The following is a 24487-nucleotide window of genomic DNA, read 5'->3' on the forward strand; positions in this document are numbered from 1 at the left end:
GAAAAAAAGCCCAATGTGTTTGTTCCCTGTGTGTATTGGATTTGAAGATCATTCATTTTTACTGATTTTAGACCTATTGCCAAGATAAGAAGCTCCTATGTACCTCACATACAGTACCACTAGGCATAAAGTTGGACATGCTTGTAACTTTTAAATAGCAGGTTATTGTTGGCCCTCCTCCAGGGGGCATGTGTGCATGGTTAAATTAGTTTTTTTAAAATAGAGATCTAAGTTTATTTTGGGAGGCACTTCACCATGTTAATATTGTCTTTTTTGTAGGGCTGCCCCCCTTATAGTCGACCAAATGTTAGTCGACCAGAAAGGTCATGAGGTGGCAAGATTTCATTGTTGGTTTAGTCACAGAGGAAAAAAACAAAAACAAAAATCAAATGTGAAACTAAATTAGGAGCTGTACCCTGTCAGGGCTACGCAACTTGGTGTCTGCAGCAGAGGTGCTATTTGAATACACCATATATTTATGATTAAAACATGGGTAGGGTTAGGCAACTAATCCACTTGGTAAAGGTTAGGGAAAGCTTATTTGTATGATTAAAAAAGGCCAATACTATCTACAGGTCTGGGTCAACATATGAAGTCTGGTCTTGTGCATGAAAGTCTGATGCACTACACACAACCACCCCCCAACTTGCACATCATACTTTCAGGAGTAAATTTGTGTAAATTTGACAATAATCCTGGGAATACTAGACTGCATCTTTTATTTCTGCATCTTCAAAAAGGAAAAAAATGCCAGGGCATACATAGGTGTGTAGAACAAACAAAAGGAGACATGACCCTGAGGCCATTACAGTAATATCTTATATGATAGAACAGCCCCTCCCAAGCACCCCCCACTCATGGTCCTATCCCCAATTTTTCCCTTCCTTTAAATATTTCTAAGGCACAGTGTCTAGGATTTAATATGCAGAGCAGCAACATCCATTGAATCAGATTTTGCTTTTTATTCTTTATGTCAAGGGCTGAATTAAAACACATTGAGAGATGATGTTGTTTGGGTATAATGAAAATGAGATAAAAGGGGCCTCCAGGTCTCCAGGATTTTTTTCTCTGAACCACTGGCAGAGAAGCACAACCTCTCTTATTTTAGGCAGGACATAACGTCTCAAAGCCACTGGCCAGATGTAGGCGGGGCAGCCTTCTTCCATTTTAATAAGATAGCATGGCCGGCCAAGAGCAGAGCAAAAGTCCCCATACAGTGCTCTGCAGATGTCAGGTTGGGTTTGTCTCCACTAGCAATGCCAGACAAGGCAACAATAGGATTTTGGACAGGAGACCTAAATGCCCTATGGACCACCTTAAATTGCAATAAGGCCCGTCTTGCGCAAAGTGAGGATCTATGTATTGTTGAAAGAATAAAGACCCATTGGTCCTCAGATATAGGTCCAAGATCTTGTTCCCAGGCTACCTTTATCCTATGTAAATGTGTACATGTCAGCATTGAGATGTTTCTATATAATTTAGAGAGTGCACCTCTGGACAATGGATTAATGCAAAGAAATGTGTCAATTGACCCTTTGCTAGGTCCCAACCCTGGACGCAGACTGGCCAATCATAACGTAGCATCAGGCTGGCTAAGACCAGGGTCCTACAACAACACAGCTGTGCTCCATTGACTCTAATGCAGTCGTTTCAGATTTCCTTCATTTTCAGGCTGGTTTTGTGGATTTGGAGCTAAATGTTGTGCCTGGGGCACGTCGTGTATTAATGATACTCGCTACCTGGAGAGGTTGGAAAAAGACATTTCTTCCGTGTTCCAAAACCAAAATCAAACCCTGAAAAGTGTAGGGTTAGCTAGCTAGCTACTGAAGATATAGTACTTTTTAATGATTATAACAGTGAAAAAAATACCGACCCTGCTGTACAGGAACAAGTGAAGGGAAGCTGATATTCAACCAGCTGTGTGTCATTGCATTGTGTGCAGATGAATGTTGTTTGACTTCCCCCAGAGATCCCTGCCCATCCAGCGGCAGAGGTGCGGGTGCTGGCAGCAGCACGGGGGCAAAGCCAAACACTGTTCATCTGCACACACTGCGATGCCACACAGCTGTTTCAATATCTGCAAAGTTTCCCTTTATATTATTGTAATCTGTGGTGATCAGCAGTGATGTGGTGGTTCACATTTACACTGTGATCTGTAGCCTATAGTTCGGCTTTAGCTTCTAACTATCTTTGTCTTTTTAACCTGTTGTTGCTGCTGAGTCAGTTTGACATCCTGGATATATCCTTCAAACACAGACTGTAGACCCCTCTGTCTGCTTCTCTCTGGAATCACTATTTCTTTTTTCCAAATATATGATAATATTTCTTCATGGAGTGCAGTTATTCACAACCCAACAACGTTCACACCATACGTATTTCAAATAAAGCTATTTCAAGTTGCACATATGTTGGACTTTAATTTTGGCAATCTTCCATTTTGACACAGCAATAATCCTGGATCCTGAGTCTGTATGTAATCAGAGTTGTCCTTGATTAAAATCAAATCATTGTCAAGATTTATTTCCAGCAACCCAAAATCAAAAACTAAAGTGATTTTCCTCACAATTTACTGGGTTTCATAATCTATAAAGGACACTGGTAACATGTTTTATACGTCCTATAGATATAGGCCACATTATCTTATTTTAATATCTGCATTTTGTTTGGTTACATGTCTAATAATTCAAAAATAACTAGCTGTTCAATTTTCACACTGGCATGTTTACAAGAGACAATCAGCTACAGATATACTATGCAGGATTTTCCTTACAACAATATATAGACTCATACAAAAGTAACCCCCCTCAATCTCTCCCCCTTAATTTTTCCTCTTATTTTCTGTGTTCAAGACATTTATCTGTGTATACCGCCAAAGCACGCGAGGTGAGGTGGGGTTTTTTCTAAAAACGTAGCAACCAGGTGGCAGACCACAAGGAAGTTAGACAAACAGTAAGACATGTAAGACAAAAAAAAATCTACATCAGACTTGAAATAATTAGATATTAACAATAATAACTAATTCAATTTTACTGAAAAAGTAAACATGTTACAGTTCTATTGCTTTACACTGGAGTACACACACTCATTCTTGGTGTTGTTCCTCTGTCTTCTTGATCTGTTGGGCAGGTTGACGCTTAAAGCAGCATAATGGAGGTTTTCTGCATCTTGGTAAGCTTAAAGCAGCATAATGGAGGTTTTCTGCATCTTGGTAACTCTGGTGACAAAGTATAGAAGTGGATTAGAATATCCATATTTAAAATACAAAATACAATTTAATGTGCAATAAAAAGGTGGAATATTAAAATAAATTTCACCTCTGCATTTGCTGTGGAGGGAGCTGATGATCTCGCAGGGGACTCTGGTTGTGAAACAAAGAAAAGGCTCTTTTACTCCAAAGTTCTGTTAAGTGAATACAAGCTGTCAGACGTAAGCAGTACTGCTTACCTGTACATTGGCAGCTGTTTCTCTTGTTCATCTTGTACACTGAGAAAGCCAGTAACACAACCAGGATGATGGTGAATGCCAAAGCTCCACTCAAGATATACACCAAGACAAGAGAAGCTTCCTCATCTGTCGAGAGCCAGTCATCAGAAACAAACCTTTTATACCTTTGTTTAGACAAAGTAGGATCGGAAAGTAACCATGAATAACTATTCATCAACCAGAAAGTTACTTACGCTCAAAGTCCAGCTTAGTCCCGTCTCCAAACAGTATGTGTCCACATGAGGCAACAGCACAGTAGTAGGTCCCAGCATGAGAAAGATTCAGGCTCTTCATCAGCAGGTTGTAGACACAGGTGTGTGTTTGTGTGTCAGGTTTCTCATCAGCAGGTTGTAGACACAGGTGTGTGTTTGTGTGTCAGGTTTCCACTCACACTGATCATTCCTGCCTCCATGGCTGTAAATGACTCCTGGATGAGACTCTTCAGAGCTTTTGAACCAGTAAACACTGTGTTCTCCATCACAGCTCCCAGTGTGTACTGTACAGTTCAGAGTCACAGAGCCTCCTGGCTGGATGGTCTGAGACACTGACTGATGGACCGAAGCTGGGACGTTCAAACCTGAACCCTTTATGCTGACAGTAGCACCCGCTCCAAAGGTGAACTCATATGCATAGCTAATTGCACAGTAGTAAGTAGCTGAGTCTGAAATGTCCAAATCAAAAATTGTCAAGTGATTTGCAGTGTTTTCAGAGTCCAGTGAGAAGCGTGGATTGTTCTTGAATTCATGATAAAAGGTGACTTCTGTATCAAACACATAGCCTCTACAGATGAGCCTTGGTTTCTGTCCCAGAGTTTGCTTATGCCAGTAAAGCCATGCTGATTCATAGCCATCATAGAAACATTTCAAAGTCACATTGTCTCCAACATTCGCTGATACAAATTGTCTCTCTTGACGAACAGGCGAGGACACTTTCAGATCACTTGTATGAGCTGAAGTCAAATGAGAGACAAAGCAAATACACAGTAAATTACCTCTGACAGCATTTTGCACTATTAAAAAATGTTAAAAGTATTTCTGAAGTTAAGCAAAAAGATAGAAACTGCAGTCACAAAAACTCACCCATTTCCCCCAAGAACAGACATGTCAGATAGAGGACAAACTTTGCAGGTGTCATCGTGTTTGAATTCTTGTGTTGAATGAAGAACCTTGATCTCTTCTCCACTCTTCAGAGACAAGACTGTTTTTGATTGGCCAGCCCGGTGTGACACTGTATGTCCTCTTTAGGAAACATGATCACATGGTGACTGCTATCTATAGTGTCAAGTTTGGTTCTTGAGAACACATGGTGAGAGGAATATGAAGTAAAAAAAAAAATTGCTTTATCTTGGTATCCTATTTAAAGGGCCAGTGTGTAGTATTTGGCATGGTTTATTGTCAAATCTGAATCTGAATATTCTACCCATTAATATGTTTATACAAGTGTATAATCGCTATAAAATAAAATTCGTTTGGTTTTCGTAGCCTTATAATTATGCTTTTACATATATATATATATATATATATATATACAGCAAGGGCCTTGCTTTAGAGAGGTCGCTATCTTGTGCAGCCATGTATGTAAGGCAGCCCGAGTGGACAATCCAGCCAGTCAGAGAACGCGTTTCGCATGTATAAATAAACCAACGAATACAGCGGAAGGAAGGAAGAAGGAGGAGGAAACAGCAGAGAGTGTTAGTAGTTCGTCGATAGAGAGTAGTGAAAAGTTTTTTTAGTTATAAAGTTAGGAATGGACCACACTTACCACGCAACAGGAGAGACTGAACCCGAACTGTCATCTGCGCGGAAAAGAAGAGGTAACTTCACTCCTTGTGATGCACTCTCTGCGGCGCTTTTCCTCCTGATGGTATATCTCCCCAACGATGGTAGCACCGAATCCCATTCTGTGCAGCAAAATGGGAGCAGAGGATTCAGCCTCTCTTCTCGCCCGCTCAGCATCCAAGTTCCTCATCTGTATGCTCCGGCTCAAACAGGTATGGCTCTGGATCTGTGTCCGCTACAAGAAACTCTTCAAAATCGCCCCCTGGAGCGTTACCGGAGTTTTTGGAGTGCTCAAATAAACTGGCCTTTTTCCCGAACGCTACTCTGATCTCCTGCTCGTGAGTGATCCATTACAATATCGTAACATGGTTTAGATTTCTAAATAAACATTTACCTCATCACTAGATAGACCTACTCCTGAAAAACTCGTGTCTGCGCAAGGCTTTTTGTCCCTACGAGGCCACCGTCATTTACCCAACAGGAGGTGTGAGCGAGTGAGCCCTGCAATCTAGAATTTCACCACTGATGTCACTGTTTTCAACCCATTTTACACACTGGCCCTTTAAAATGAAGGAAAAATATATTACAGGTATCTAAACACCAGTAATGATGTACAGTAGAGTCCTTTTGCTTTACATTCAGAAGCAGTTCAGCAGATACAGTCACATGCAGGCTTCATCATTTGCGTACCTGCCAAAAAAGCATCAGTGTTATAAATGTTGAGTACTTATGAAAATGAAAAATAGGTATAGACAGAGATGGGCAAAAAAACATCAAAATGTATTTTGATACAAAATACCCCTCAAATAAATGTATCCAAATAAAATACAAAATACTGGTGCCAGAAAATGTATCAAAATAAAATACATGTATTTTGTATTTTCAAATACAGAAAATACTTTTTTCTTTTTCTTTTCAGCAGCGACCCGCAGCTCTATAGGTCACTCTGTCGGTCGGTTGATCGGTCAGTCTACAAAGCTTTTCTTGAATAACTCAAAAAGTCCTTGACCAAAAATGCTCAAAATTTGCATACTGCAACTAGAGACCATGAGTAACTATATCAGAAAGAATGCCCACGATTCGTCCATAGGTGGTGCTATACTAACTGATTCAAATCTTTTTGTGAATAACTCAAAAAGTCCTTGACCAAAAATGCTCAAAATTTACATGCTGCAATTAGAGACCACATGTAACTATGCCACAAAGAACAACCATGATTCATCCATTGATGGCGTGATAGTAGCAAATTTGGTCGCAGCTATTGCAATTTTGCGCTTGTTTTCTCACAATTTGGTATGGCAGAGTATTCAGGTTTGGGCTATAGCTAGCTTGATATTATAACTATCAACACCATGTATTTATACATGGCTATGTAGCCAGACCCAGACATACATCATACATCAAGCCACTTGACATCTGTCACACTCAGATAAAATATTTACCTTGACAGACAATCTGTTGAACTTGGAAGACGTGAGCAGCAAGGTAGTCTACTGGTAGCGTGGGTCCATCCACGTGAGCAGCATGCCTGGCAAGTCTAGTCTAGCTGTGCTGTGAACTGTCCACCAACGGTCTAGCTAAACAGCAGCAAGATACTGTAGCTACTGTAGCTAGTTCACTTGTTTGCTGTCTAACACCGGATTTCCACTGGATGCGTGTCCGTTGCGGAACAGCAGTGTTGGTTATCCGCTGCGTGCTCCGCCGTCCGTCAATACCCACCGGCTGCGTTTGCTGTGCGGAGCAGTGCAGCTCCGCCGGAAGACATCTCGGTGCACTGCCATGATTAATTTCTCCTCGTCCATGGTGTCAACAGGGTGAAATGACGTCTGAAAACCTCTGACCTATTGACTTCAGGCCTGCCTCTGCCCATTATGTAGTTTTCAAGGTGTAGGGCAGGGAAATATGATCCGCTGTGAACAGTGTGTATTTTATTTTGAAAAAAACGGATGTTTTATTTGTTTCTGTGCACGACTTCCTGCCCTGCACGATCTGCTCTGTGCTGAATTGCTGCGTTGTGCTCCGGCGTCTGGCACAAGTAGAAGTCCTGCGTATCTGTTGCGGAGGGCTCCGGAGTGCCGGAGCTGTGACGGAGCCGGAACGCAGCACAGCCGTAGCTGGTGGAAACACAAACATTGACTAGAATTGAATCCTATTGGCTCCGCTGCCGTGCCGGAGCGGAGACGCAACCAATACGCATCTGGTGGAAATAGGCCGTTACTTGGAGCCTTTGGAGCCCTGTGTTCAACTTTTTTCAAATGAAAAAGAGAAAAAAAAGCTAGGGACATGTAGGCTACCCTAAAATATTATTTATTGATTCAGATTTAGATTCAGACAACTTTATTGATCCCACGTGAGGTAATTCATTTGTAGCATACTCATCCCAAGCATCAACCACAACAACATACGATTTCCTATGTTATGCACGGTCCAGTAAAACAGACCACTAGGTCACTGAAGGGCACATTGAATGGCCCAAGTTTAAAAAAAACTTATAGATAAAAGTAATTATTATTATTATGAAAAATATGTATGGATTGAGTTGATGCATTGGCCACAAGTGTAGACTGATTCTATCTATGCACCTATGTTTTCGGAAAATTTAACAGAAATGACCCAAGTTTAGAAGACTTTAAATCACCTGCCTACGAGCGTAGATCTCATAATAATGATAATAACAATAATAAAAAAGATAAAATAATAATAGTCAGTCATTCAATATTCATTCTTCATAACCACCCATCCTGTTTGGGGTTGCACCCTGGACAGGTCGCCAGACTATTGCAGGGCTAACACATAGAGACAGACAACCATTCAAACTCACATTCCCACCTACGGGCAATTTAGAGTCACCAGCTAGCCTGCATGTCTTTGGATTGTGGGATAAACCCGGCGCACCCGGAGCAAACCTACGCTGACACGGGAAGACCATGTAAACTCCACACAGAAGGGCTCCCCCACCCCGGGTTCAAACCAGGAACCCTCTTGCTGTGAGGCGACAATGCTAACCACTGTACCACCATGACGCCTCAGTACAATATTATTATCATTACTACTGTATTATTAACCATTATTAACCACAGAGAACATTTTTGCCCAGTCACACATGTCAGTCTATTGGTTAATTTTGTCACTCCCTAGTTAGTTTATCACACTGCGCATCACCCACGTCTAGCGGCAACTACTTAGCAGCTCATTTGGCAATTAATGCTAATGACGCTGTCCTGACCCAACTGCTGTGGAAACATTGTCTCAGTTCATTTTATTTCTATACGTTCTTTGGACGTATAATGTTTGTCCCAAATATAGGCCTGTTGATTTCAATGATTTAAGCAAATAATAGCCCGGGCTGTTCAGCCAGGCCAGGAGGGCAGCCTGACACTTTGGGTCCCTGGGCCTGTGCCCAGTAGGTCTGTTCAGTAATTTATCATTGGAATGAAGCGACGGGCTAAGAGAAATGACCTCTTGTATTTCACGTCTTTTTGCCTTTTTTTTTCTTAAAAAATAACCGGTCAGTGACCTGATAATGGGTGTCCAGCTATCAAAAGCAGAATTAACCCAAACTGACATCCCTAATTCTATTCATTGTTGACGTTTTTGTAAGTCGCCCAGTCTTAGGGCTGTTTCATAGTCGACACAAAGGCACACAGACGCGAACGCAGTGGGACGCATCGAGACGCATTGGCCGCCATGATGCGCACTTGTGTCTCAAAATGTGTAGTCAATTTTTTTGATACTCGACGTAGCAACGCGTGTAATGCCATGCGTTGCCAGCGGGGGTGATAATGCAGGAGACTTACTTGAAATTAACCACTTTTTGTTATTCACAGAAGAAGCAGGTATGAAATATGGCGGGCGAGGAGGAAAAACTTTGCGAACTCATATGGGCACACCCCCATTTATATGACAGTTCTAGTGCCCTGCACTATAATAAAATAGCAGTACTAGCTAGCTACAGCAGTACTAGCCAGCTGGAATGTACCAGTGACTCTGCTACCCCCTATTGCACGAGCTATGTGTTGCATTCCAAGTGTCGCCCGCGTCGCTTGCGTTCAATGTGTTGACTATGAAAGGAAGTGCGCTGCTCGCGTTGCATGCGTCGACTATGTAACGGCCCTTCTAGTGTCTTAACTAAGTAATGTTTTAAGAATTTCCATTATTGTAGTATTACAAGTATTTGTATTTGTATTACTGGTATTAATGTTTGTATTAGCTTTTGCTGTGTGTTTAAATGCAGTCTAATGAGAACTCCACTGTTTTTTGATGTTTTGGTGGTCTTTAGGTTAAAGCTGGAGTCTACGATGTTGGAGAGATTTGAAAGTTGCATCTTCTCCACACTCTTCCTCCTCCCTCCTGTGCTCCATCTGACGTCATGCGTCCTCCCCTCTGAGCTCCGTTTCGCCCTCCCCTTTCCACCGCCTACCGACACACCTCCTCAGGTGGGAAAAGGAGCCGGCACAGCGTGAGTTTTGAGAGGAGAGAGAGGACTGACTTGCACCAAGAGCAACGTTATCACTTACAGGTAATTATGATAAACTGTAAAGTTATTACAGTGCATGTTGAAACAAACGTGTCATGTCATAACAATGTAATGCTATGAGTAAACAGCTAACGTTAGCTCTTGTACCGCCGGGATAACAAGGAAAAGCTAACAATAACAACGATGTCTATCACTTGTTAGATAAACATTGTTTTTGTGAATGACTCGATGTATATGAACCTTTTTTAAATTATTTTTAGAGTTCACATGACAGCACATCAGGGTCCCCGGCTCCGAGCACGTCCACGGGCCGAGGTCGCGCTCGAGGCTGCGGACGAAGGGGTTGAGGTGGGAGAGGAGGAAGAGGTAGAGGACGGCGAGCCGGCTGCGGTTTACTGTTGGAACTACAGCTTTAACCGGAGGACCTGCAGCGGATACAGGCTCTCCAAGCAGAGCGGATCGCTTATGAGGTTGTATGTATATTATTACTTGTGTTTTTTTGTTCTGATATAAACGTCAAACTCAGACACACACACACACACACACACACACACACACACACACACACACACACACACACACACACACACACACACACACACACACACACACACATTTCTATAGACGTGTGTATTTCTGTTTTTTGAGTGCATTCAATATGTGCTCCATCTATTGTACCTTATCTCAGCAGCAAAACACAGGATGTGTATTGTGACTAAGAGGCAGATGACTGATAGAAAGCAGCACAATACAAATGCAATGTAAAAGTACTACATAGAAAAAACAAAACTCTAGCATATAAGCAAGACACCTTTGTGCTGTATATGCCTTTGTAATTTTCAAAACATACAATTTCTGCAGAAATGGAGGAAAGAAATCTTTTTTTTAACATTGAGCCTCTGACTGCGATCCTCTTTTTCTGTGTTTTATCATTGGGACACTGCATCAGAAGACAAGAGTGCAGTGGTGATGGTATAGTTTGAACTGTTTTGTAATTTTTAAATTTACTTTTCAAATATTATAAAGGATAAAACAATATTTTTTATAATAATGGTCAAGTTTAGTCATAAACTTTCTAAATAAATCTTTGGGAAAATAGTCAAGTTTGACTCCGGGCTGTGTTGTAGAATGACCCGTCCTACATTTTTGACCTGAGATCAGTCACATCAGGTGCTCTTCCCCTCCCAGGGTCCACTGCTGGACCCTCATGGTGTGAGGGAGGTGTGTGGGAGGTGCCGCGAAATGCCGACAGACCTGGAGAGAAAGTGCTGTGGCCACCAACCTGATGAATGCCTGTCCATCATGCCACACATGGACATTTATGTACTGATGGGGGGTCACTTGCGCATAGCCAGGAGAATCTGGAACGATCTGAGGGCTGTAGAGGATCAGAATAACCCAGGGGAGAGTAACAGACAATTCAGATATGCAGCGTACAGACAATAGATGATCCTACAGTATGGGTCACTTGGAGGTGGGCATCGAGTTGTTATCCCCAGCTGCTGTGTGTGGAGGATCAGAGTCACATTTCCTGATCCCAGTGGCAACTATGTGGGTTTCATCCCATCTAGGTTCTAAGGATAAAAACCTGTGTTCAGTGACCACATCAGTGTTACTCAAGTATTTGAGCAGCTAATCTTTTTTTTTTTCTTGCATATTTATTTTTTCTTTTGTTAGTGTTATTTGTTTGTCAAAATATAATTTTCATTTTATTTTATATTTAAAAAAAAAAAAAAAAACTGAAAATGAATACAATGTACAAGAAGTCTTTTGGCCAAAGGTAGACACCTCTGTACCCACAACTTATCATATACACAAAGGAGATACTTTACATTTCTTCACCCCCCTACAAAGAGGCATACATGTGAAAATGCAAGTCGACACCTCTCAACCTCCAACCTCACAAAAACACACAAAACATATATATTTTTTCCCCCTTACTCGGGGCATTTGTGTGTACTTCCTGTTTACTGCATCGACATAGCCTCTATCAAAATGACCAAAAAAAATAAAAGAAAGAAAGAAAATTTCAAAACCTTGACAGCTGATAAGTAATGTGTTTGAAAGATCCCTTTCCCCCTCTCTATAAATGATCATTTCAGCTAATGTGTCTTTGATAGGATTTCATTTCATTACATGCAAATGTAAACCAAGACAGTAAAATAATGTATCTGTGGGATATTACCGAGAAGGGTCCATATATTTTTTGACCATGAAGTTGTACTCACCGGTCTGACAGCTGCTGTGATAATATAGTGGATGCTGCGGGAGGTGGTGGTCTCTGCAGTCCTGGTTTCACAGGAGTTGATGAAAAAGGACTTTTCTCATAGCTGGAAAAAAATCAACATAAAAATACTATTAGTGAACAACAACTATGTACTCTACCGGCAGGATGACAAACAAAGTTCACAGGGAGAGACAAAACACTCCCTCATCACAATACTGTACACATGGACCATGTACACATAGGGCTCTAGTTTCCCGGCGCGGCGCAGGGTGGCGAACCCCGCGCAGAGCTAGTTTCGAGCAGCGCAACCCGAGGCGCGCTCAGTTTGGTAGTTTGGCAGACCGAGGTGCGCTGAGATGGGTGTGGCGGCGCAGCAGGGGGAGGTGTTGACAGATCCAGCTTGGCGCAGTGACAGTTTCGTGCCAAAAGGCTTCGCCGAAGGTGCGCTAAAAGCTCACCAGCTGAAACCAGGCCTACTGTCAGCGCAGGCGGAGCGCAGCCGGTGTAAGCCTAAGTTTGGCTGACCGGCAGACAGTGCGCACACGTCACCAAAACCCCACAGGCAGGTTTCCAGAATATCAGGCACATTAACAATGCAATAAATAGCCACAAAACCACTATTCAATGCAAGTATCTGCAATCAGCACATAAATGTATCTCTATATCGACTGTCCCGTCACATCTGATGTCAGATCAAAGGGGACTGGCACCGTTTGGCACGTTTGGCACGCGTAATGGAAACCCAACCTGGTTTGATTAACACAGCTGCAGACTAATGAGTTCACATCCCTCTCAGCCAACCACAAACAGCCACAGCATCAGATAGGGAGTATATATTCAGCACCTGTCATCTTAGAAAAGTCAAAAGAAAAGAAACAGAGTGAGACTGCGAGAGAGAAAGAGAGAGTGTGCGCGCACGAGAGAAACGCAACATTGATTTACAATTGCGGTGACCTCCTCCCAGGCTACCTTTGCATCATCAGCCCGTGGAGGTCTGCTCGCAGTTCCGTATATTCGGACACTGCGAGCTTGGACCTCCCGGACCAAAACATCAGTTTCCTCCTGGGAGAAGTTTGGCCATCTGACGCTGCTGCTCTCTTCTGCCATGGTGAATTGAGTAAACTCTCATTACACCTTCGCGCGGCACATTTAAGGGCGAGGAAAGGGGCTCATTTGATTGGTGTGATGTGTGTAAAACCTACTCCACGCCTTCTCTCCTCCCTCTTTCCGACTTGCACAGGTAGGAGGGACGGAGGTGGGAAAGAGGAGTAGCTGCGCCAGCGCGCACGGTGTGCCAAACTTGCAAAATCTGCCTGGCCACACCCAGTTGGCGAAGCGCAGTCTGCGAAACTAGAGCCCATAGTGTCACGTTACTAACGCTGTTGGGGTGACAGAGAGGCTAACAGATGCTGTTATGTCTTTAATCATTACAGTGAACAAGGTAACTGTTAGAGGCTGTACACATGAAATATGTTCACATATCGAGGCAACAGATTAGTGCCGTTAGCCGGCATAGATGCTAACATTACTTTGAGACCGAGTAGCTATCACTAGCCGACACTAGCTGTCACTAGCCAAGCTTTTCTGTCGTAAACTGGCATTCAAGTTACCGATCGTGCCGCATAGGATAATGTTACATCAGAGATAGGGACTCGAGTCATTGTGACTTGGACTCGAGTCGACTCGAGTCGCTGTTTTGATGACTTGTGACTTGACTTGACAAAAAATAAAAGACTTGAGACTTGGACTTGGAAGTTAAAGACTCGGGACTTGACTTGAGACACGATGACTTGAATGACTTGAGTGTTATTCATATCATGTTTTCAGTTAGAATATAAAATTTATAAATTAATAAATTAATTTAAAAAATAATGTTGATTACCCAGTAGGAGCGCAGGCTGAGAATGGCGTTGTCATGATTGGATCACTACCCTGTCAATCAGTCATGCCCTCTCTACGTACCTTATGTGTTTATTGGAGAAACAGGCCCTCTTATATCAGATAGGCATCAACATGTCAGCGGGAGGGGTACCGAGAGTCATCGTCTTCGGCTTTTGGAATTACCATTATGACGGCAAAAGACGAACAGCACAGTGCAAGACATGCGGCATAAACATCTCGGACAGCCAGGCGACAACTTCAAACTTTGTTCGTCATTTGAAGAGCCATTCTGCCCAGTAAGTGCTTGTCAATTAGCTAATATTATCTGGTTAGTCGGTAGTTAGCTAACGTTAGCTTGATACGATACGGGGGTGGGTCGGTTTGGTGGAACTTGTTTTTTAATTTATTTGCTTACATTAACCCCAGAAAACGTGAGCGAACATTCCGACCGGTTCATCACAAGACCAGCTGTGCGTTTCATGAACGAGCAACACAGGGTTAAATGAGCTAAATGGGTGATTTTGGCCGCTGCCTTGGTTAGTGTGTGTGTGTGTGTGCGCGCGTGTGCATGGGGGTCGTCCCTGCAAAGTAAACATTGCAGCGATGAAGTCTGAAACACATACAGATGTTTCTGATGCTCTATAATAAGTTTATTCTTTCAGATTTTTATGTTTGCCTTTTTTTTCTTGGCAACTAAAATATTTCAAACATTGTTGGCAGAAGTGATCTTGTTTAGATTGAAAGCCATCAATAAATAACTTTATGAAGTTATTTCTGTTTTGTTTGATTCCATGATGTATTTTACTGAATATAAGTAATTACAATGCAAATCCAAATTATTGTCATATTTTTTAAACAGGTTGGACACATTGGCCAATGAGGTTTACTGACAGTTACTTATATCTCGTCTTTTCACTTTATTAAGATCAGATTGTGCAGGTAAAATTACAATAATACGGTGACTTGACTTGGACTTGACTTGACCTATTACAGGACTTGACTTGACTTGACATAATCTGTGACTTGACTTGCCCAAGAAAAAATGACTTGGGACTTACTTGAGACTTGAAGGTTAAGACTTGAGACTTACTTGAGACTTGCACATGTGTGACTTGGTCCCATCTCTGCGTTACATACAGTGATGTTACTGTAAGTTGTTCCATAAACATAACGCAACTTCCACAATAACATAAAAGATAACCTGTCCAACAAAAACGCTGCTGTTGTGGCATCATTTCTAAGATCCAGTGAATCCTGGAGCTACCTCCAGCGCTGAAAAGCCCCTATGTTTACTCGTGTTTGTCCTCTGGTTTGATCCGACTTTCTTTTAGTCTCAGCTTTTTCAGCGGCAGGGTTTCTCTTCCTTCCTTTCTTGGATGCTTGGGCAAGCAGAGGCGGCGGAGGTGGTGCACTGGGTGAAGTTTTCTCTGTGTTGCGCAGTCGGGGAAGCCGCGTCACTTGTTTGAGTGTTGAGGGGCATAGCAGGAGGTTGGAAGGGAGGACGCTGAGGGAGAACTGGGAGGTGACGGATGCAAAAGGGGATGGGCAAACTTGACTGAGGCGATACGCCCATTCAGCCCGTGATGCTTGGGTTGGTTAGATTCTTAGCAAGTCTGTGGCTGCTAGAGAGGGTGGATTTTTTTGGGTCCTTTTGCTGTTTGTAACACAGAGGGAGTACTTTTCAGTCATAAACACCATCATATTGAAGATAATGATTATGACATATGTTAGAAATCGTAGACCCAAGCTTTAAAGAGCATCTATGTATGAGTGTAGCCAACCACGTCTACATCCTGCTGATAACCACAATAACTGCTGTATTGACAGATACTGAGCTGATGCATGGGCATGCACTGTGCTCACAAACAAGTCAGTCAGGGCCAACACCATGTTCATCTCCTCCCAACCAGAGGTGTAGAAGTGCATATATGCAGGTTTATGGTAAATACCCACCTCTAGGTGGGGGGGATTAATGCACAACAGATGCATATCTTCGACACACTTATATTGTAGCAGTAGTGTTTCATTGTAGTAAGTATTGTTATTGTTCTCTGCTAGATTGTGTTTTTATGCCTTCACACTGGTAACAATGTGGCTGGAAGCGTTATGTTTTCGGGTTGTCTGTACGTTCATCCTATTGTCGTGACCATAGTATCTCAAGAACACCTTGATGGAAGTTCTTTAAATTTGGCACAATTGTCCACTCGAACTCAAGGATGAAATTATTAGATTTTGGTGGTCAAAGGTCAAAGGTCACTGTGACCTCACAAGCATGTTTATTGCCACAACTCAAGAATTCATACACTAATTACAACAAAATTCCACACAAATGTCTAATAAACTAAAATGATGAAGTGATGACATTTTATATCCAAAAGGTCAAAGGTCAACTTCACTGTGACATCATCTGCAAAAACAGTTGTCCGGCCATTATAATCTTTGGTGTCCACCTTGAAACTTTGGTGATTGAATAGATCTTCTGTCCTGCTTTGTGTTGAAGATGTGTGTAAAGCTCCTACGTTTTAAAATATGTAGCTTCTTTGCAGCAACGTCCATATTAGAAACATTATTAACGGTCATGGCCACATGTAAGTCTGGACAGACATGGATGTGAACTGTAAGTGCAACTTGACTTGTTGGCAAAAGCATACAACTGTGAGACAGTAATTCTAGTTTGCACTTATCCTCCACCAGTTACAATATTAAATCTTTGCACACGTATAAGCACCTTAAGTTGGTGCATATTCAAGTGTCTGGAGGGTAGAACAAACTCATTTTCACCAAACTGTACCACTGTGAAATAGTAGAGTCACATTTTTTAGGTCAGTAAAATAACCTTCCTGTGCTTTTTGACTTTAGCACCGAAACACCGAGTTTCACAACTCACCCTCTTATTGGATATGGGTGAGGTCAACCACATTCTCTGACAAACATGTATGAAGAAGCCACTAGTTTGAACACATGCACACATTGTTTCAGGCTTAAAATGCTTTAAATTGTAATTATGTTTATTTGATTATTAACAACATAAAATCCATAAACAAGAACACACATACGGTTGGTTAAAAAGTACAAAACCGACCATCTAGATGTGCCGATTAAGTTATAATAATAATATTTATAAATGTAACTTAATCATTTTTGACACATGGTTAATTTCCAAGAAAAAAATAACAGAATGGAGATATCCGGTTTAAATATACACAACAGCGGAGCATAGAACACTTCAACTTTGGCTGCTTAAAACAAAGCTATAAAAGCGTATTTATTTCAAAGGTAGATATAAATGTACATTACATGTCAAAAGAAGCACTAACAACATCCTGTCTTACTCAACGTACAGATGTTACATGTCCAGTTCTACTGCTTTACACTGTAGTACACACATTCACTCCAGGTCTGATCCCTCTGTCTTCTTGATCTGTTGAACAGGTTGACACTTAAAGCAGCATAATAGAGTTTTTCTGCATATTGGTAACCCTGGTGATAAAACATATATTAGTTGATTATTATTTTGTCCTTGACAGAATTCAGAATGCAGTGCAGGAAACAATGTATTGTGCAATGAAAAGGAGTCTTAATGGTAGTTCAGCAGTTAATTTACAGTCAACAGTTTGTACTCACCTGTGCATCTGCTGTGGAGGGAGCTGGAACTCTTGCTTCAGACTCTGGTTGTGAAACAGAAAAAGCCCTTTTCATTTAAAAGCCAGATTCTGTGAATACAAGCTGTCAGATATAGACAGTACCAGTTACCTGAAGATTTGCAGCAGTTTCTCTTGTTCATCATGCACACTGAGACAGCCAGTAAAACACTCAGGATGGTGGTGAATGTCGAAATTCCACTCAAGAAATACACCAAGACAGAAGAGTCTTCCTCATCTGCAAATAATCAGATATCAGAAACAGAGCTTTCAGCATTTTTTGGATCTAAACTTGTTGAGGAGGTACCGATGAGTTCTTATCAGGTGCAACAACTTTAGCTTGAAAGTTACTTACCCTCAAGGTCCAGCTTGGTCCCGTCTCCAAACAGTATGTGTCCACATGATGCAACAGCACAGTAGTAGGTCCCAGCATGAGAAAGATTCAGGCTCTTCATTGGCAGGTTGTAGACACAGGTGTGTGTTTGTGTGTCAGGTTTCCTCTCACACTGATCATTCCTGCCTCCATGGCTGTAAATGAGTCCTGGATGAGACTCTTCAGAGTATTTGAACCAGTAAACACTGTGTTCTCCATCATCACAGCTCCCAGTGTGTACTGTACAGTTCAGAGTCACAGAGCCTCCTGGCTGGATGGTCTCAGACGCTGACTGATGGACCAAAGCTGGGACGTTCAAACCTGAACCCTTTACACTGACAGTAGTACCTGCTGCAAATTCAGTAGTATATAAAACCCTTTTTGCGCAGTAGTAAGTAGCCGAGTCTGAAGCGCACAGATCTGTTATCTTCAAGTGATATCTACCAATGTCAGTATCCAATGTGAAGCGTGGGTTGTTCTTGAATTCATCATGAAAAGTGCCATTCTTATTGAACGCATATAGGGTAGAGATGAGCCGTGGTTTCCGTCCAAGACTTTGCTTGTACCAGAAAATCCTTGTCGAATCATCACCATCATAGAAACATGGTAAAGTCAAACTATCACCAACATTAGCTGATACAAAACCGTTCTCTTCATGATCAAACGAAGTGAACTTTCCAGCAGCTGATATCAAAGACAAGAGACAAAGCAAATGCATTGTTAATTTTTATGTGACATTTGCATGAAGAGTGACCATACTACAAAACACAACTCACCCATTTTGCCCAAGAACAGACATGTCAGATAGAAGAAAAACTTTGGAGATGCCATCATGTCCAAACTGCCTTGTTAAATGAAAAGAATGTTGAACCTTTCTTCACTCTTCAGAGACAAGACTGTGTTTGATTGGCCAGCCTGATGTCACATTGTACGCCCTACTTAGGAAACATGATCACATGTTCACTACCATCTACAGTGTCATGTTTGGTTCCTGTTAAGATTCACATGGTGAGAGGTATATGATGAAAATATTTTCTTTATCTTGGTATCGTGTAAAATTATGGGGAAATAAGTTATTATTAAAATATGTGGACACCAGTAATAGCAGTACTCTAGAGTCTAATTATGCTCAACATTTGGCAGTGGACTTACCATCATTATGGTCAGCAGGTACTACAGTACAATTACCTTCTGATAATTTACCTACCTGTCAAAAATAACAAGTAATAATGTTGAGTACTTGTGCAACCACATCCACATCCTGCAGAAAACCACAATAGCTGCTTCACTGACAAAGCTAAAGAATGGGGTAAAGTTAAAAGGTCTCTATAAAATGACTGCTCCATTTCTTCTCTGTATTCATAGTATGAGTAGTGCCATATAAATTATTTTACAATGCACAACTGTTGTTATAGAAGCTATCATACAGAGCAAGGTGTGTTAACTTCATCTTGCTTTTCAGCATGAGTATTCCAGTTGTGCACAAGTCAGGGCCAACACCCTGTTCATCTTCTGCCAGCCAGAGGTGTAGCTGGTAATATAGGCAGGTATAGAGTGAATACCAACCTCCGATTGGGGGATTTACATATATCTGTGCCCATGTTGCAGGGTAATGCTCTAAACATGCTTATACTTTAGTGCTTATTAGTAGTATGTATTGTGTATTCTTCTGTCTTACAGAAGCTCCACCCTCTACTGGACTCTATGGGTAATACTACTCCAATCATGCAATGCGAACATGCGAAAACCCTAGTATATACGAAGGCGGCTCACCCCTCATCAGACATTCTGGTCCCTTCAGCAACAATGATTAGTACACCAAGTAGATTTCTCAACAGATGGAGTCGCAGCTTCTACAATATCATGCCTGTCTTGTACTTGCCTCATCCCTGGAACAGACCTTCACAACTGCTGCTTGAAGTGCCGACCCCACTAAGAGTGGTTTTTAGCATCCACCTCCCTGCGGAGCTTGGCGAGAGTTGGCCAAGGTTAGGCGCCAGCAGCGATAGAATCACTTTGGTGGTGTGGCATTGTTGGCAGCCTTGTGCAGCGGGGCAAGTGTCAAGGTCATATGCATGGCAGTGTCGTGATCTACGCCCTGCCCGTTCATATGGCTCCATCTCTTGGAAATGTCAGACTTCTTTACAAGGTCTGTGTTCATTGGAACAACACAGGAATGGTGAAAATGGTTGGGTGTATGTCAGTTGTGTTGCACCTGGCTCCCCTCTGGGCATAATACACCAACAGGTTTTCGTGTTCCTTGATGATCTGCAAAGTGTGGTGTCCAGAGTGCCTATTGCTTGTCTTTCAACCCTTGCAAAGTTGGGCCAAAGCCCACCTAGTTTGATTGCTTAGCACCTGGGTTGGCTGGGTACCTTACTTCTCTGCCACAGCAGCTTACAATATAAAGATGTAGATGGGCTACGGCAACTAACCTTTAGTCAGTCAGGATCAGTGTGGCTGGGTCGATGTTCTGTTGTGACAGGGCATTCATTCATCGGGCTCCATCCACTGCAGACAGTCCAGTAGAGGGTGGAGCCTGAGTGAGATAGAACGAAGGTTACGATATTATAACCCTAGTTCTATTAGCATGGGCAAAGCCCTCTATCTAGGGGCCCTGTCGCTCTTATGTTGCTTGCTAAAAAGGGCATAGGATGCCTGACAGTGGGCGAGCCACCTCCTTATGCATCATGGGTTCTGCATGCATTTGGGTAGGCGTGTTCTTATTGGTTGCCTACATTTATTTATTTATGTATGAATGGTTACTTGTGATTGGAGGAGTATTATTACCCAAAGGGTCTGGCAGAGGGCTGTGACTGTGCTAATAGAACTAGGGTTACAATATCATAACCTTTGTTCTCTTCTGTACTGTGATTTTTGCACTTATCCTACACCAGTTACACTATTATATCCTTTCACTGGTACAAGCACAGCAGGTTGGTTCATAAACAAGTGTCTCGACGGTAGAAAGAACTCATTTGCACCCAAACAGTACAATACAGTAAAATAGTAAGGCCACATTTTCTTACCTCATAAAATTAGCCTTCCTGCGCCATTTTACTTTAGCACTGGAACAATTGAGTTTCACCACTTATTGGGGTCAGTGGGGTCAACCACACTCTGTGGTTTTCATAAAGAAGCGTCTGGACTAAACACATAAACATTGTTTTGAAGCCCAATTGTTTATTTGATCATTAACAACATAAGATTCATACAAAAAAACACCCATATGATTGGTTGAAAACCACTGAGGATAAAATGTAGAAGACTATGTTGATTCTAAAGGCACGAGGGTGACTTTCACAGCATCAGTGAATCTGAGTCTCTAAACATACTGACTGAGTCACAGAAACATTCATATATGATTAAAAAAAACCTTATAATTTCTGATACATGGTTTATATGTAAGAAACAAAGAAAGATTGTGGTAATATCCAGCCTCGGACAAGAAAAAAAGGACATCCTAATTTATGTACTTTAGCAAAGAACAGACCACAAAGACACTATAAGAGCATATTTATTTCAAAGGTAGATATAAATGTACATTACATGTCAAAAGAGGCACTAAGAACATCCTGTCTTACTCAAAGTACAGATGTTACATGTCCAGTTCTACTGCTTTACACTGTAGTACACACATTCACTCCAGGTCTGATCCCTCTGTCTTCTTGATCTGTTGAACAGGTTGACACTTAGAGCAGCACAATAGAGTTTTTCTGCACGTTGGTAACCCTGGTGAGAAAATATATATGAGTTGATTATTATTTTGTCCTTGACAGAAATTAAAACATTTCCCAGGAAACAATGTCTCCTGTAATAAAAAGGTAAGGCACGGCTAAATGGTATTTTAGCCATCATTATATAGTAAACAGGTTGTACTCACCTGTGCATCTGCTGTGGAGGGAGCTTGGAACGTTGCTTCAGACTCTGGTTGTGAAACAGAAAAAGCTTAAATTAAAAGCCAGATTCTGTGAATACAAGCTGTCAGATATAGACAGTACCACTTACCTGAAGATTTGCAGCTGTTTCTCTTGTTCATCATGCACACTGAGACAGCCAGTAACACACTCAGGATGGTGGTGAATGTCGACGTTCCACTCAAGAAATACACTAAGTCTGCCTGATCTGCAGTGACAGAAAACAGAGCCAGGGCTTAGAGCAGGTATTTTCTATCTAGGTTTGTTTAGGTAGTACCAATGCGTGTTTATCAAATCAAACAACTTTTGCTGGACAGTTACTGACCTTTAAAGTCCAGCTTGGTCCCATCTCCAAACAGTATGTGTCCACATGAGGCAACAGCACAGTAGTAGGTCCCAGCATGAGAAAGATTCAGGCTCTTCATCGGCAGGTTGTAGACACAGGTGTGTGTTTGTGTGTCAGGTTTCCTCTCACACTGATCATTCCTGCCTCCATGGCTGTAAATGAGTCCTGGATGAGACTCTTGAGAGTTTTTGAACCAGTAAACACTGTGTTCTCCATCATCACAGCTCCCAGTGTGTACTGTACAGTTCAGAGTCACAGAGCCTCCTGGCCAGATGGTCTCAGATGCTGACTGATGGACCAAAGCTGGGACGCTCAAACCTGAACCCTTTACACTGAGAGAAGTACCTGCTGCAAAGGTAAACACATATGCATAGCTACTTGCGCAGTAGTAAGTAGCTGAGTCTGAAATCTGCAAATTTGAAATTGTCAAGTGATTTGCAGTGTTTTCAGTGTCCAGTGTGAAGCGTGGATCATTCTGAAATTCATGAGAAAAAGTGACTCTATCATACACATAGAAGGAAGCGATGAGCCTTGGTTCCTGTCCTAGAGAGTGTTTATACCAGTAAAGCCATGCAGCATCTTCACCGTCATAGAAACATTGCAAAGTCACGTTGTCTCCAACATGTGATGATACAAATCGTCTCTCTTGACGAACAGATGAGGAGTGTTTCAGATCACTCGTATGAGCTGAAGTGAAATGAGAGGCAAAGCAAATACTGTGATGGAATTCGGAAAAATTATTATAAAAATATTAAAAACGTTTCCCTGAAGAGTTCTATAAACATCAAGAAAGAAAGTGAACCACAAAAACACAACTCACCCATTTTTCCCAAGAACAGGCATGTCAGATAGAAGACAAACTTTGGAGATGCCATCATGTTCAGTTTCTTCTGCTGAGTGAAAAGAACCCTGATACTTTCCCCACGCTTCAGAGACAAGGCGTGATTGCCCAACCTGATGTCACACTGTATGCCCTACTTATGACACGATTACATGCTCACTTCCGTCACGTTTAGTTCTTGAGAAGATTCACATGGTGTGAGATATATGAAGAAAATATTTTCTTTATCATGGTATCACATGTAAAATTAGGGGGAAATAAGAGGTTGTCCTTTAAATATATGTACACTAGAGTCTAATTATACTCAATATTTGGCAGTGGACTGACCATTATTATGATCAGCAGATACTACAGTAACATGCAGGTGTGATAATTTACCTACCTGTCAAAAATAACAAGTAATATTGTTGAGTACTTATAAAATGCACAACCACATCCACATCCTGCAGAAAACCACAATAGCTGGTGCACTGACAGAGAGAAAGAATGGGTTAAAGTTAAAAGGTCTCTATTGTTTCTGTATTCATAGTATGAGCAGTGCCAAAATTAAACATTATATAGAGCATAACTACTGCTTTATGCCATAAAAGCTTTTACACTGAGCAAAGTGTGTTAACTAGAAATCTGACGGCCCATCCATTGGGACGATATGATATGACATTGATATGTGGACAACTACTGCATTTGCTGTGTTTAAGTGGTTTAGCCATATAACCTGTCATTTGAAAGCTACTCCAATTGCGGTTAGATTTATTCGGACTATTTCCAGGTACATCCACCACAGCAGGTTCAATAAACGCCTCTGTCAGACAAACAACAAACAAGCAGAGAGTTATAACTCACCTATAAAGTGTTATTATAATCCACATATTGATATTATGCCAACAAAAATGCTACTCATGCAGCCATCATACATTCCCAAAGATCCAGACGATCTAACTCCAGTGAAATATTTGATCCAAACACATTATTGCATCCATAAATATCCACAAACTGCTGTTGCATCATTTCAAATGTTCATTTTTTTTCCACATAATATCCATGATTTTTTCCGCTTGCATGTAAATATGCTAACTTCTCTGTGTCAAAATGGTGGCGAACTCCTGACCTTTTGATTGACACCTCACTTGAGCCAATAGGAGCTTCCATACTGACAGTCTAGGCTTCGTTAGGGCCTGTGCTGAAGGTAGAGCCTACCCTTGTACCTCAATCAATCAATCAATCAATTTTATTTATAAAGCCCAATATCACAAATCACAATTTGCCTCACAGGGCTTTACAGCATACGACATCCCTCTGTCCTTATGACCCTTGCAGCGGATAAGGAAAAACTCCCCAAAAAAACCCCTTTAACGGGGAAAAAAAACAAAACGGTAGAAACCTCAGGAAGAGCCACTGAGGAGGGATCCCTCTTCCAGGACGGACAGACGTGCAATAGATGTCGTACAGAACAGATCAACATAATAAATTAACCGTAATCCATATGACACAATGAGACAGAGAGAGAGAGAGAGAGAGAGAGA

At 41.7% G+C, this 24487-nt stretch overlaps 4 protein-coding genes across 4 annotated transcripts in view; 1 reads left to right on the forward strand and 3 right to left on the reverse strand.

The window, feature by feature from the left end:
* The window catches only part of LOC126404056 (prostaglandin D2 receptor 2-like), a 116112-nt gene that overhangs the window by 44324 nt on the left and 47301 nt on the right, over nt 1–24487 (forward strand). Inside the window, exons 2-3 of the mRNA XM_050067019.1 lie at nt 9541–9780; nt 9999–10208. The gene's annotated coding sequence lies outside the window, so the exon portion shown is untranslated. The remainder of the gene's footprint in view (nt 1–9540; nt 9781–9998; nt 10209–24487) is intronic.
* LOC126404077 (uncharacterized) lies at nt 2436–4635 on the reverse strand. The gene is made up of 7 exons (XM_050067053.1): nt 4563–4635; nt 3870–4432; nt 3678–3822; nt 3445–3570; nt 3315–3358; nt 3214; nt 2436–3173 (listed from the first exon to the last, which is right to left on the reverse strand). The coding sequence occupies exons 1-7, from the start codon at nt 4615–4617 to the stop codon at nt 3055–3057; spliced, it is 1053 nt and encodes a 350-aa protein (XP_049923010.1). The 5' UTR covers nt 4618–4635; the 3' UTR covers nt 2436–3054.
* LOC126404063 (uncharacterized) lies at nt 16836–18694 on the reverse strand. The gene is made up of 5 exons (XM_050067033.1): nt 18637–18694; nt 17843–18544; nt 17600–17725; nt 17471–17514; nt 16836–17326 (listed from the first exon to the last, which is right to left on the reverse strand). The coding sequence occupies exons 1-5, from the start codon at nt 18692–18694 to the stop codon at nt 17207–17209; spliced, it is 1050 nt and encodes a 349-aa protein (XP_049922990.1). The 3' UTR covers nt 16836–17206.
* Nucleotides 21368–23018, reverse strand: LOC126404065 (titin-like). Its single transcript, XM_050067035.1, has 5 exons — nt 22944–23018; nt 22103–22810; nt 21869–21985; nt 21744–21787; nt 21368–21592 (listed from the first exon to the last, which is right to left on the reverse strand). The coding sequence occupies exons 1-5, from the start codon at nt 22999–23001 to the stop codon at nt 21473–21475; spliced, it is 1047 nt and encodes a 348-aa protein (XP_049922992.1). The 5' UTR covers nt 23002–23018; the 3' UTR covers nt 21368–21472.

This window comes from Epinephelus moara, chromosome 17 (genome assembly GCF_006386435.1).
Source record: "Epinephelus moara isolate mb chromosome 17, YSFRI_EMoa_1.0, whole genome shotgun sequence".
NCBI classification, from domain to species: Eukaryota; Metazoa; Chordata; class Actinopteri; order Perciformes; family Serranidae; genus Epinephelus; species Epinephelus moara.

Excerpts from the sequence above, each read along its gene's own strand:
- LOC126404077 (XM_050067053.1), bottom strand. The coding sequence starts at position 4,617 with ATGACACCTGCAAAGTTTGTCCTCTATCTGACATGTCTGTTCTTGGGG. Across the intron at positions 4,433-4,562 it reads TCTGTTCTTGGGGGAAATGG|CTCATACAAGTGATCTGAAA; the intron begins GTGAGTTTTTGT and ends ATTTGACTTCAG. Across the intron at positions 3,359-3,444 it reads AAACAGCTGCCAATGTACAG|AGTCCCCTGCGAGATCATCA; the intron begins GTAAGCAGTACT and ends TTTCACAACCAG.
- LOC126404063 (XM_050067033.1), bottom strand. The coding sequence starts at position 18,694 with ATGATGGCATCTCCAAAGTTTTTCTTCTATCTGACATGTCTGTTCTTG. Across the intron at positions 18,545-18,636 it reads TCTGTTCTTGGGCAAAATGG|CTGCTGGAAAGTTCACTTCG; the intron begins GTGAGTTGTGTT and ends CTTTGATATCAG. Across the intron at positions 17,515-17,599 it reads AAACTGCTGCAAATCTTCAG|AGTCTGAAGCAAGAGTTCCA; the intron begins GTAACTGGTACT and ends TTTCACAACCAG.
- LOC126404065 (XM_050067035.1), bottom strand. The coding sequence starts at position 23,001 with ATGATGGCATCTCCAAAGTTTGTCTTCTATCTGACATGCCTGTTCTTG. Across the intron at positions 21,986-22,102 it reads GACCAAGCTGGACTTTAAAG|ATCAGGCAGACTTAGTGTAT; the intron begins GTCAGTAACTGT and ends CTGTCACTGCAG. Across the intron at positions 21,593-21,743 it reads CCTCCACAGCAGATGCACAG|GGTTACCAACGTGCAGAAAA; the intron begins GTGAGTACAACC and ends TTTTCTCACCAG.